Source organism: Aegilops tauschii, chromosome 3, assembly GCF_002575655.3.
Source record: "Aegilops tauschii subsp. strangulata cultivar AL8/78 chromosome 3, Aet v6.0, whole genome shotgun sequence".
In the NCBI taxonomy this organism is placed as follows: Eukaryota; Viridiplantae; Streptophyta; class Magnoliopsida; order Poales; family Poaceae; genus Aegilops; species Aegilops tauschii.
Window position 1 is genome coordinate 571,527,195 of NC_053037.3, and position 13,465 is coordinate 571,540,659.

A 13,465-nucleotide genomic window follows, 5' to 3' on the forward strand; every position below is an offset into this window, starting at 1 on the left:
CTGAGCCCCTTTCCTCTGCTTTCAGTTATGCTTCTCTTCTTCTCTGTCTCCTCTTGTCTTCACTTTTAGCGCCTGCCCGGTGTAGCTGGTCGCGACACTGCTGTTACGAGCACGTCTCCGGGACCTCCTATTTGGCGACCTGCACACCGGAAACACACAGCCTTTTTTTAGGGGTATCCGGAAACACACAACCGCTGGTGGTATGAGCTCCAGCGCGTGAATTCTGGGCTGGCCCATCTGCGGGCTGGGCGTCCGTTTTTCTGTTATTTTTTTCATTTTTTGTTCCTTTTTTTTTCCTATTTTTTACACTGAGAACTGTTCAAAATCCTGAATTCGATTTTATTTTAGGATTTCAAAAACTGTTCATGAATTTGAAAAATTTCAATAATTGTCCAGTATTTCGTAAAATGTTCATGAATTGAAAAATATGTTCGGGATTTTAAAAATTGTTCCTAATTCAAGAAATGTTCACAAATACAAACATATTTCATGAATACAAAAAATGTTCGCCAGTACAAAAAATTTAACAAATAAGAAAAATGTTTGTGAATTGATAAAATGATTGTGAATTCATCAAAAATGTTTATGATGTCAAAAAAATTGGAAAACTTCATAATTTGAAAAATGTTTGCGATTTTGAAGAATGTTCGTGAAATATAAAAGATGTTCATGAATTCAAAAAATTTCTCAATTTAAAAAATGCTCGTGAATTCAAAAAATATTCATGATTTCAAAAAATGTTTGTGAATTCATAAAAAATGTTCATAAATTCAAATTTTAAACAAAGCGAATAAATGTATTTGCATTCTAAATTGCTTCTGGTAGATTTGACAAATTTTTGGCCCACAATTTGACACATTTTCTTAGCCATATGAATTTAATAGTAATAACCTTTGCACTATCCACTTCATTGACAAGTTGATGGCAAATATTCTTGACAAGCTGTTGAAAATCTCTACCAAATCCATTCCAAACACCAAAGAAAAGAAATATCTTGCATATTGCTCTATGTATAGTTTCTTCCTTTTAAATGAATCTTTAAGTGACTGGTGGCTTCACTATAGTGCATCATAACCTGTGTGTCCGACCATCCCTTTTTTGTTCCTATTTTCAGGATATCTAATGAAGTTAGCGTCTCCCACCATGATTCAGTTCTGATTATCTGACATTGTAATGCTTTGAAACCAATCAATGAAAATTTTCTAGCTGACAGTGGCTATAAACATTGGTTAATATCCAGGAATCACCACTGTGGACTGGAGTAAATGAAATAGACAGGGAAAATTCATTTTGGAATATTTTCCCCTTATGAATATATTATCATTCTAGACAGGGGGAAGATATTCAAACTTATCAGCCTTCTAAGACAGAAGTTTTTTTAAGTATCTCTGATAAAAAAAATCTCTTTTTGTTTCTTGAAGATAAAGGACGGCACATCCTATTTCCTCAATCTTGTTAGATAGGGCAGTCCGCTTTTTATCAGAATTAATCCTACTGATATTCGAATTTACGATTTTCCAGTCCCTATTCATGACAGTATCTATAGCACACACAATACGATAGCCAGGTATATCCTAGGCACTGCAACCAACAGCAAATATGAACAACTGACCATAATGTACCTCTGTCCTGACATAACCCACAGTACACCCACGCATTAACCTCTAACATAATATTGTCCTATCTGACATTACAGTTCATCCACTTAAACATAAGGTAAACATAAGGTCTTAAGAGTATTACATCCATGATAACACAAAAGGCAGCTGAAACTAACTGGACTTGAGCTTTATTATGAACTCTGAGCTCTTTGCTTCAGTATATTGTCAGGGCACCCAAAACTCCTTTTGCTACTTCTGTTTCTTGAATCTTGTGGCCAGCTTTTCTTCAGATGCTCATTTCCTGGAGAGAGAGTACAGTGAGATAGAGAGATGATTCAACGGACTGCAATCTTTTGGCAAACAATTCTTGGGTTACAACAATGCTTGATGCAGTAATTCGCCATATCAAAAGTTGGTACCAATGGTAGGAAGTATGCCAAACTTCACCTCTTGTAAAGGGATTTGCGAATGATATGGAGATTCATCACATACTTCTTCTTGTTTCTCAGTAGCTCAAAGAGGCAAACATCTCCAAGCCACAAGCTGTTGCCACGCGCAAAATGCTTCCACCCTCTCATAAGCCTTTTGGTTTTGTTGTTCTTAACACGACACCGCACTTCCCACTTCTTGCCATGGAGCTGAAGGGTCAGCATTTGTTCCTTAAATGGAAGGTATACTTCAGCATATTTTCTTGATATATCCTGGTAAAGGGAGAAAGGATCTTCTTTAGTAATGCTAATTCGAAGCAAACAGCATGGTGTAGTGGACTATCTGCACGTCCATGCTATTATCATTCTGTAGTCTAGTAGCAAAGTTCTTTAAGTTTCAATCTGCTCCAACTAGAATTTTCTATCCCAATGGTTACATGACTGAAATACAACTTCAATCAATATGCAGAATAAGCCAACAACACTTGGGTAAGACAAACATTGTTTCTGTAAGTAAAATGCAAAGATAAACAGCCAGATTGACCACTCATTAACAATACAGTATCCATTCAAGAACAGAGGTTTTAACTCACAAGGCTACGGGTTGCTCCGTAAATACTGCTCTTCCTTATGACACACCCATAAATGGGGACTTCGGAATTCATAGCTCGGACTTTTTCTTTAAGTTGCTTCTTCTGCACCTGATTTAGATTCAAGAGGGTGCCATTTGCGAGGATACAACCTGGCAGGGAAAGATCATCTTCTGAAGATGAAATACCTCCTAAACAAACAAAATAAAAGTCATATATGAAGTTCTATGGGACATAATATATGGCAGGTTTGACATTGTGAATCATAACCTGCTGAATCTGAAGCAGAGCTCGACGAGCTGACATTGATGATGTCATTCCCCTGCCTTGAGCTATCCATACTTGGCCTAATTTGTCTTCCACAATGTGGAAATTTCATGGGAGGATCATGACAAGTGTTTACAATGTCATCAGTGTTCCCCCACCAGTCTTTACCAGGAGCAGCATTTTTCATGAGATTGCACACCGGAAGTTTCTCGCAACCGCTCGGGCCAAAGATCAAAACCTTCAGTTCAGAGTTGCCATCATACTTGAACACAAGAAAGTCCCCCGTTCTCAAGTTATGGGCACGAGCAAACGCCTTCCATCCAGAATCAAGGACTAGTTTCGCCAAATTCTTGGTAATCTGAACATCAGAAGTATAGCCATGGCGTGATGCTAGCTTAATAGTTCGCCCTATTTGCCCCCTGAAATGTTGGGCAAACTTATCTGGTATGATCTGTAGTAATAAACAAGGTAAAGCACACTAGGTCAGGAGACACTAAAATTTTGTTACAAAGAAGAAAACGCTGAAGAAAGCTCATCTGTATAGTTCAGATGCGAAGCAGAGTAACATGAGAGAACAGAGAGTTGCCCAGATCAGACCGAATTAAGTTTCTTTTTTTTTTGGAGAAGGACAGACCGAATTAAGTAATGAAGTTTCACCCCAAGAGGTTCCTTTCTTTGTTTGCACAGAAAGGTAGAACATAATCCAGCTGAAAATAAAATTACCCTAGGAGGCTAGAACAGAGCCGAACTGAAAATAGCTTACCATTCTCTCATGGAAGTCGCCAATCATAACCTTGAAGAAATTCTTATCTTGCTCGCCTGTGTGGTTCCGGTAGCGATGTTCGTCCAGCTCCTTGTGTTTCATCCATGGCTTGCTCATCTCCTAACCACGGAATGGATCTACAACAAAAACGAATCGTGCCTAAATATTTTAGGTAAAAATGTAACAACTCAAAGTTGAAGAAAACATTTCGGGAAATAGAGGAAATCGGAGCTAACAGGGAGAAGGTAAAACAAGAGCTTCAGAGGGAGGGAGATAAAAGTTGAAGCATACCAGTGATTATCGGAGATTCAGAGAGAGAGAGAGAGAGAGGGGGGGGGGGGGGGGGGGGGGGGGAGGGAGACTGGAGAACGTTCTGAAGAGAGGAGAAAGCCAAACGTCATGGAGATTAGGCAAGTAGTGGAAGAGCCAGCGCCTCTCCAACTTCTTGGCGCCTATTAGTAGGTGTGCCTGTCAGAGGCGACAAGACTTTACAAAGGATGCGTTGGGGAGGGTGTGTGTGTGTGTGGTGGGGGGGGGGGGGGGGGGGGGGGGGGGGGGCTGATGAGCTTGCGTGTGAGGCTGTGAGCAGTAAATATTACTACAGTACAATATTTGAATATTTGAGTGTCATTTTATAATTCAGAAATTTTATTTTAAATATTTTGAATATGTTTAAAATAATAAATTAACAAGTTTTAAAAGTAAGTTATTTCATTTGTAAGTACAATATTTATGAGCTAAAACTAAAAGGATGAGGTCCCGATCTATGGCAGCGGCGCCGATCTGCCCCACGGCAGTCTTCATGTGCACGACGGCGTGGTGGCCGGACAGTTCCTAGGGGCGGCCGTGGCGGTAGCCTGGCTATGCTCTGCCTGATCTGGGGCGGAGGGTGCTGGATCCGGGGCGGCGGCCCCTAGGCTGGCCTTCTCGTCCGGGCGTGGCGGGGCAGGTGGGCTGCCAGGGATCGGATCGGGTGGCCGGTGATCCTCCGGCGGTTTGGTGTCGCGGCGTCAGATCTGGTGGTTCCCCTCCCTCCTGCTGCCTCTCTCGTCGTCCTGGTGGTTTGCGGCTGCAGGCTCCGGTGATGGTGAGCCCTTGGGTCCGGGGGAAACCTTGGCCGATCTGGCTGGCCCAGCAGCGACATCGTCCATGGGCGTCGCTTCCTTCATGAAGGCGCAGTTGAGGGCCCAATCTACCCACCCCGATCTCATGCCGGGTGAAAACCTACAATCCTCTTTGGATTTGGCGGCAACGGCGCTTCACGGCGTGACCTTCCTGAAGGTGTCGTCAGGGGCCTTGGGGCTCGGTTGGGAGTGCAGAGGAAATGCATGTGGAGGGGATGGGACCAGTGGCAGCATGTGGTGTTCGTGAAGGAGGTGCGGCGTTGCATCTGACACGTCGACAACGGCGGGTCCCAGCGGCATGGTGCAACGGGGTCTCACTGATGGGCGTGTGTTGATGGACGAGCACATGATGGTGGCGTCGTGGTGGCGTCGACGGCAGCTAGGCCGGGCAAGGTTGATGCGTCAGTACAGCTCTGAAGATGGATTTGTGGCAGTTGGCGGCGGCGAACTCTGAGTGTGCGTCGGACCGGTGGGTGCCCCATACCCGGCAAGTGGCTTGGTTGGGGCCTCGGGTCTTATATGTTAGGTTTAATTGTGAGGTCTGTTTGGAATTAGGCCCAGACTATCAACATCCCTTCATCAACTGGATATGAGTAGCGACAGATGTTGCCTAGACGGTGGCTTCAGTCTTACTGCTGTATTACTTTGTAAGGGCTTTTGTGAATAATTAATAAAATGGCTGCATGCATAGTCCAGATGCAGAGGCCGGGGTCTTTCTCTTTTTCCCAAAAAATACAATATTTATAACACGTGAATATTTGAAAGTTATTTTTATTTCTGGGATTATAATTTAAATACTCTCTACAGATCTATAAAAAAACCAACAAGTGCAAAATGGGCCGCACAGACCACTGTCCGTTTCTGGTCGCGCCTTTGTTCTAATATATTAAAATGTAGTTATTCACTTTAGACATCAACATGTGTAGGTGGTCGTGGGTTTGAAATATGGTACCCACACTATTTCGTCTTAATTTTTGGTTTGTATTGACATGCGGAACACACCAAAAGTTGGCATTTTTCCACAAATAAAAGAAAGTAGGTGTACTTTTGTAAAAACGCGTCGGGCCAAGCACCAACTGTCACTGACAGTGGACCCTGTCCATGCATGCACGTACAGGATATGTGACCGTATTTCGCGGCCATGCGAGTTTGATGACCATAATCACATATTTTATAAATTTGTACATCAAACTTATCGTCGTTTGTAATTTCTGAGACTCCTAGTGCATTTTGATGAATGAAAAGTTCCTTTCCTACAAAAAAAAAAGACTTCTAGTGTATTTATCTCTAATAAAACCGCAAGTGGAGTCGGTTTTTTCACTAAAATAAATGCTAAGTTCTGGTACTCGGTCTGACACAACTAAAATTCTAAATTTCGGCCATTTCAGCCAAGTCCAAAATAAGGCATGTGTCGTCCTATGGTGATCCGGCTAATATAATCACATGATTTTGTTCTAAGATATATTCATTTGAACGACAAGTAATATGGATGGAAGGAAGTAATAGAATTGCAATTTGATTTTAGTGGTAATGTGAGAACCTCGTCGTTTGTGTGGTGTAGTGGGATGGTTGGTATGGATATGGTCAGTATCACAGGTGGAGAACTCGGTAGGGCGAGGTGGGCCGCTCGCCCTACCTTAAATTGCTAACCACTCAGGTTAATCAATTGCACTGACTGAAAACAACGCCAAAGAATATAAGAACTACCGTAGATACGCTATTTATAAACTATATCACTTAGATTTTGGAAGTATTTGAAAAAAACTTAAATTTTAAAAACTTCATCATTTTTTAAGAAAACTTTCAACAATTTTCAAAAAATAAATTCACAAAAATTGAAAAAGTTCACAAATTTTGAAAAAAAAGTTCAGCATTTTTGGGAAATAGTTCATCTCTTTTGAAAAAAGTTCATCAATTTTAGAAAAAGTTCATTGATTTTGAAGAAGGTTCATATTTTTTTAAAAAAATCATCAACTTTGAAAAAAGGTCATCGATTTTCAAAAAATTCATCAATTTTAAAAGGCCCAGCGTGGAGGAAAGTGTGTGCGGCGCCCGTTTATGAAAAAGGGAAAACATTACTTTATTCCGAGACAGGGTGTTGGCTTCTGTTTTTCTTCATTTTTCCTTCTTTCCTTCCGGTTTTCTTTATTTCTTCAATAGGTTTCTTTGAATTTTTAATTTTTTTTGTTTTCTCCGGTTTTATTGTTTCACACCTTTTTTTTCATTTATTTATTGCTTTTGACATTTTTTTCTTCATCGGTTTTCTTCAGATTTTCATTCTTCCTCGTTATAAATATAGTTTTCTTCACTTTCACTCGTTTTCTTTCATTGTTTATTATACTTTGTTTTTTGTTTCTTTCTTCCTGGTCTTCTATTTTCTTCGTCTTCCCTTTTTGGTTCTTTTATCTTTTTGTCCATTTTCGTTGGTTTTATTTTTCTCAACATATGTTAAAAAATTTCAGTACAAATTCAATATTTTTTATACATTAAAAACATTTTATATACATGTTAAAGATTTTGGAATACATGATTAACATTTTTAGAAAACTTATATATATTTTTATCTACAGTACACATTATAAATCATTTGGTATATATCTAATACATTTTTTTTCTAATACGCGTTCAATATTGTTTGAATACAAGATTTTTTTAACACATGATCAACATTTTTCCCATATACATTTTTAAATAAAAATGAATGTTTGATTAACATTTTTTGTTACTTATTTCACATTTTTCAAAATGCTTGATTAATATTTTTTAAATACAAGATTCATATTTTTAATACATGTTCAACATTTGTTTCATACACGTTAAACATTTTCAAATGCTGGATTAACATTTTCCAAATACAAGATTAACATTTTTAGAATACATGATCAAACACAAGATAAAACATTTACTCCCTCCGTCCCAAAATATAAGAACGTTTTTAACACTAGCATAGTGTCAAAAACGTTCTTATATTCTGGGACAGAGGGAGTAACATTTAACATTTTCAAATGCTTGATTAATATTTTTTCAAATACAAGATAAAACATTTTTTAATACATGATCAAACAGTTTTTAAATACATAGCCAACATTGTACTAAGTTACACCCGTTTGAGCGACAAGTAGTATTGATTATAGGACTAAGAGAATTGAAATTTGATTTCAGTGCTAATGTGAGAATCTCGTTGTTTGTGTGATGTAATGAGATGGTTGGTGTGGATATGGTCAGTATCATAGGTGGAGGACTCAGTAGGGCGAGGTGGGCGCTCATCCTACCTTGATTTTTTACAATTTTTTTACATACTATAAATATTTGGAGATGTGCAGAATAGGTATCTCTAACGTAGGTTTTTCAGGTCCAGAATTTCAGCTGCCGGTATTCTCCTTCTTTATGTAAACCTTGCATATTATGAGAGAATATACATTAGAATTACTCCAAAAAATGTTATATTGAATAAAAACATTATAAATAACAGTAGGGAAACATGATTCAAAATGGACGTATCAGTCACGCCACCGTCGAGGGCGCCCCCTTCATCCGCGCGCTCAGCCTCTCCGGTTGCCAGGACCTCACTAACGTCGCGCTCCTCGTCCTCGCATCACCCCACCGGGGCCTCAGCAAGCTCCACATCGGCCCCGACCCGCTCGACCGCATCTCCAGCGACGCCCTCCGCAGTGTTGCCCTCTGCTGCGCGCACCTCCTCTACCTCCGCCTCTGCAGCCTACACAAGGTAATCGGCGCCATCGTCTCCCTAGCATGCCACTGCCCACTCCTCCACTGTCTCGCCTAATGCCAGGAGAAGGAGAGAGACAAAGAGGGGAAGAGAGACGTGAGGAGGAAGAAGAAGGAGAAGAGAGATGTGAGGGTGGCAGGTGGGACCCTGTCCACCTCAGCAGGTCAACACATTGACTAGGACTAGTTTTCGCTACATCAGCCCGACAGACAGGTCCCACCCGTCAGTAACACTGTTAGACGCGGCTTAATTTTGAATTAGTGCCGTAGAGTTGGTGGTTTTTTATGGTTTTCGGTAAAAGCGGTGGTTTAGGAGTGTACCCTAGCCATAAATATGGTGGTTTTGAGCAATTTACTCGTTCAGGTTACAGGAACCAATTCAGAGATGCCTCTTCCACGCTACACGCTTGTGTCTTTTTTTTTCTTTTTTTTTAGAATTCACTCTTGCATCTATCTAGCCAGTCCCTGTGATGATGTAAAAAAAAGCCAGTCCCTGTGCCGGGCTAAGCCCCTTTCCTCTGCATTCAGTTAGGCTTCATTTCTCTGTCTCCTCTTCTCTTCACCTTCAACGCCTGCCCCAGTGTGCCTGGCGTTACAGGCGCGTTTCAGGGCTACTAGATCATCAATGGCGCGCGTTGCTGCGCCCGTCTATTTTGACTCATAGTTGTTAGGGATATAAAGTAATTTGCTTACATTTGCATGTGCCAATATCAAGTATTATGTTTTTATTGACATAGATATGTCTATTTTGCATGTGCCAGTATCAAGAGTAAATATGTCTATTTTGCTGACATATTTACTACTGAAGCTGACATATTTACTCTTCTATGTATGAAATATGAAAAATATAATACTAATCTTTTTTGGTCTTCTAAGAACAACAATGGCAATAGAACTTCCTGCTAATAAGTAGTGGCATGAAATATGAAATATTAAATACTAAACAAGTTTTTGCCTTTTAAGAACTTTAACGAATTGAACTTTCTCGATTAAGAAAACATAGCACTGACCAATACTTGTTCATAAAAGAACAATAAAAAAACACATAGAAGAGTAAATATGTCAGCTTCAGTAGTAAGACCAATCACTATACAAAGTATACACCATGAACACATAGCGTCCAAAATGGCCTCACAAATTCCCCAACTTTGAGCAAAAGTTACTCAAGATTTAAGGGCATCACGCAACTATATGATATGTAATATTGAGAACGTTGAACAATGACCTTCCAGGTTCTCATGATCTCTTTCAAGGCTACCTATATCCTGGTATTTGAAACATGATTCAAAGCCAATATTTAAATCTACATGAGAATTTCAGCAAACATTCATTTTAGAATTTCCTTAACCAAGACAATATATGTAGCTACATGAAGGAGCACACCTTACAGTATGCAATTTTCTTGATTTGCATCTCCTGCCACTCATGCTGGAAAACTTCATTTTGTAGTGTTGTACATGGCATCAGGCTGCTACTTTTACCTTCAGACATGCTGCAAAAATAGTAACTGAAGATGCCCTTACTTGACTTAGATCTTTGCTTTCCTGACAACTACTCCAGAGTTGAACTTCTTGTGTATTAAAGAGCGGATATTACCCAATATAAGAGCGCAAAATGCTTAGCCTTGAGATGTGCTCCTTCCTTAAGATTCACAATAATCTGCTAAGTGTTATATGTGCGCACACACCTTGCACTTTAAGATCGCGTTGATAACGCCGCAGAAGTTTAGAAGGAATGTAGCCCCTGTTGGCACAACAATACACGATCAGACCAAAATCTCAGACCAAATCAGTGTTCCTTTTTCACGTACCTAATAATTGAACAGAGATTCATTAGCAAGCTTTTCAGAGAATAGTTCGCCGTCAAGCTGGGCACTGATACAAGCCATGAGGTACTCGACATGCTTTGTTGTGGATACTTCATATGTGCCCCTCTGAGACTCCAAAAACCCACCTATACATGTACCTGCTTCTTGCCTTCTTACCATCATGTTATCTCCAAGTATGTACCTGATCCACAAAATAGCAATCGCATATTATCCCTCTATGTTGTTGCAAACACATACGGATTTATGAATGTCACCCATAGAATTAAGTATGCTGCATTTTTGCACGAGAAAAATATGAATCAGACAGTTCTTATTTGTGGAATTACTTTAGAAATCTAAGGAATTTACTGAAGATGTACAGCGCAATGCAAGAATCCCAAGTCTGAAAAGGCTGCGACTTACCCAGGCCGATGTGGATGAAATCCAGTTGTGGCTGAGGTTGAGCACGCGCAGCTTCATTAGTTCCCGGAGTCCCTCGACATTTGTTATCTTGTTCCGTGACATATCCAGCGAGTGCAGAACCCTCGGCAGCGATCCGGGTGGTATATTTATGTTATGAAAATCTAGCGAGGAAATTCTTCATTTTGATGCAAGGGAATAAAACCGATGCTATCGATACAACTTCTCGTCTTATTTATAACTGATGTTCAAAGTCAAGGACACAATGATATCTCACAAAATCAGCACATGACTATCACAACGTCATACATGGCCGCACAAAACTTCAGGATGCCTCAAGGTGAGCATGCTTCTCTCAATAAAAAAGCGTGACCATGTTGTTCAGTAAAAGAGCAGTACCTCCTCGAATTCCCTGAGAGTATTGGATGTCCTTTAGGTATTCCACGCTTTGTTTTATTGCCTTGTTGAATTTGTTTTTTCGCGAATACGCAAAGTTTGCGTATCATTTTATTGATAGAAGAAGTAGAACGAGTACAGTGGGGGGTACAACACATTACACGAACGCAGACAGGCGTGAACATGGTGCCCGGAGCAGACAGACAAGGGATACTCGGCCTGAAAAGGGGGAGAAATAACACAGCTAAACCAACCAAGCCCGAACCGAAAAGGGGGGGGGGGGGGGGGGGGGGGGAAACAACACAGCTAAACCAACCTTGTTGAATTTGTTCTTGCTCCGAGCAAATTGTACGACCAACACAGTTAAACTGATTCAGAAAAAATTCAGCCACAAGGGATAAAAATTGCCTTTGTTATTGCCTTTAGGTGTTCAGTAAAATGGCTCTATTATTTGAAGGTATAAGCATGTACAAAAAAATGTACATGATTGATATTAGATACTTTGCACAAGAAAATCTTAACTATAGAAGAAAAAACTGTATAAAAATACATACGGACATTGTTGTTATATAGTTCCTAAAGCCACAAGGGATGACTGAAATCCTTGAAACGATTGCATTTTCTTATTTGTCCAGAGGGATGCTAATCCATATCTTTTTTTTTCTGGCGGTTAAATCTTTGTTGCTCATTGATGAAAGTGAACAGGACAACTAATGTTGTTATATACAATTCCATCGCAAAGGCTAAACTTGACTAAATATACATAACAGGGGAAGATAAACATACTGAAATAAGTTGTTTCATGTTAGTTTCCCTTTTAAAAACATGAGGTGCTCCAGTTAGTAAGTAATAAGTAATAACCCAAAAAACATTGTAGGATGAAAATTTGTTCATAATATACATACATAAATAAATACGAAGACAATTTCTTATAGTAACAAAAAAAGGTGTCCTAAAAGGACCACCATCTCAACTCTTTCATGACGGTCTTAAAAGTGGGTTGCATGTTTGGAATTTAATCTGAGATGGATATAGAGTATGGTAGAACATTTTCACAAATTCGTATTTCAGATATTTTGGCAAGATGGTTCAAGTGTCAGGTGTCAAGATGACAAGATCTGCGTCTTTTCCTCTTCTAGTACTACGCCTTTCCTCCCTGAATAGCTTTGCGATTAGCCTGATCAGTCATCTCTTTGGAGTTAGCTTGTGTATAAATTGCTGCTGGGAAATCATGTATACGAAACGAATGTCCTTACACCATAGGAAAAGGACTAACTACGTTCTTTGAGGGACAAACTGGACAACTGATTTCAGATCCTCGATGGTGCATAGATATAAGATGTAGGTATTAGAAAACAACTGTACCTGTCCAGGAGCAGACTCTCAGTTCCGAGTGATACATACATTCTGGGGATACAGAACCTTTGAGCAAACGAGCAGGGCAATTCCTATAACAAGCAACAGTCAACAAGAAGTCAGCTGGATAATAAGGGAGTGAGCAAGATGCCGGGCAAATGGAAACTAAGAAAAAAACATGTCTGACAAATGGCTAGAGGTCACAGACACGGAATGAAGAAAGGCAAACATCCTACACAGCATGATATGAGCAGGCGGAGGATGTAGTAATGCAGCGATAGCAGAAATGATTTCATCATCGGTGCCGGAGAGGTTGACTGCGCAGAGGTTGGAGAAGGCCGCGATCATCGGCACGACCTTGAGGCCCATCCCGGAGATGTGCGCCATGGAGGGGAAGTCGTTGAGGCGCTGGATGATGTTGTTGGCCTGGGCGACGTCGTCCACCGCCACGCAGGCAGTCCGGCCGCCCCGTTCAGATCGGAGCATGGGGTTGTCTCAGAGATCCACCGACTTCGAGCGGTAGTGGTTGTGGTGGCGGTGCCGGCGGCGGCACAACTTCGCCGGAGCACTTTCGCTTAAACGAGCGGCCATGGCGTCGATCAGAATCGCGTGCGGCGGCGGATCCCCTTCCCCCCTCGAGCGAATTTTTTTCAGGAGCGACAGTGATCGATCGGTCTGGGAACGGCCGACGCGTCCCATCCCATCTCTTTCACACACCCCGGTGGATCCAATCGACCGACGAACACCGGCCGCTCCTCTCCTCTGTGCGCCGCTCCTCTTTCGCCTCGCAGGTCGCATCGGGACTGGACTGGATGGACGCGGTCGCTCCTATCCCCTTTTAGCGAAGCCCAGGAGTGGACCAGCTTTAGCGAAGCGCTGGAATGGGCTGACCGACGGCCCAGTATACCAGCGGTCTCCGTTTCGCCTCGTGGAGCAGCAGCCCACAGGACAGCCGGGCCAGTTAACACAGATCACCACACCCAT

At 41.1% G+C, this 13,465-nt stretch overlaps 1 protein-coding gene and 1 long non-coding RNA gene across 4 annotated transcripts; both read right to left on the minus strand.

The window, feature by feature from the left end:
- Positions 1–1,572: 1,572 nt before the first annotated feature.
- On the minus strand, positions 1,573–3,939 carry LOC109748339 (putative B3 domain-containing protein Os03g0621600). The gene is made up of 5 exons (XM_020307378.3): positions 3,650–3,939; positions 2,890–3,337; positions 2,623–2,810; positions 2,049–2,302; positions 1,573–1,902 (listed from the first exon to the last, which is right to left on the minus strand). The coding sequence occupies exons 1-5, from the start codon at positions 3,764–3,766 to the stop codon at positions 1,896–1,898; spliced, it is 1,014 nt and encodes a 337-aa protein (XP_020162967.1). The 5' UTR covers positions 3,767–3,939; the 3' UTR covers positions 1,573–1,895.
- Positions 3,940–9,508: 5,569 nt separating this feature from the next.
- LOC120976992 (uncharacterized) lies at positions 9,509–13,286 on the minus strand. Of its 3 annotated transcripts, none has more exons than XR_012205651.1 (5): positions 12,718–13,286; positions 11,442–12,573; positions 10,733–11,344; positions 10,313–10,511; positions 9,509–10,245 (listed from the first exon to the last, which is right to left on the minus strand). It is a non-coding gene; the product is annotated as an uncharacterized lncRNA (long non-coding RNA). The 3 variants fall into 3 exon arrangements; XR_012205652.1 differs by having other exon boundaries at positions 11,442–12,302; positions 12,491–13,286; XR_012205650.1 differs by having other exon boundaries at positions 11,442–13,285.
- Between the last annotated feature and the right edge of the window lie 179 nt (positions 13,287–13,465).

Coding starts and splice junctions, on each gene's coding strand:
- LOC109748339 (XM_020307378.3), bottom strand. CDS start 3,766: ATGAGCAAGCCATGGATGAAACACAAGGAGCTGGACGAACATCGCTAC. Junction 3,338..3,649: donor GCGACTTCCATGAGAGAATG/GTAAGCTATTTT, acceptor TTATTACTACAG/ATCATACCAGATAAGTTTGC. Junction 2,303..2,622: donor ACGGAGCAACCCGTAGCCTT/GTGAGTTAAAAC, acceptor TCCCTTTACCAG/GATATATCAAGAAAATATGC.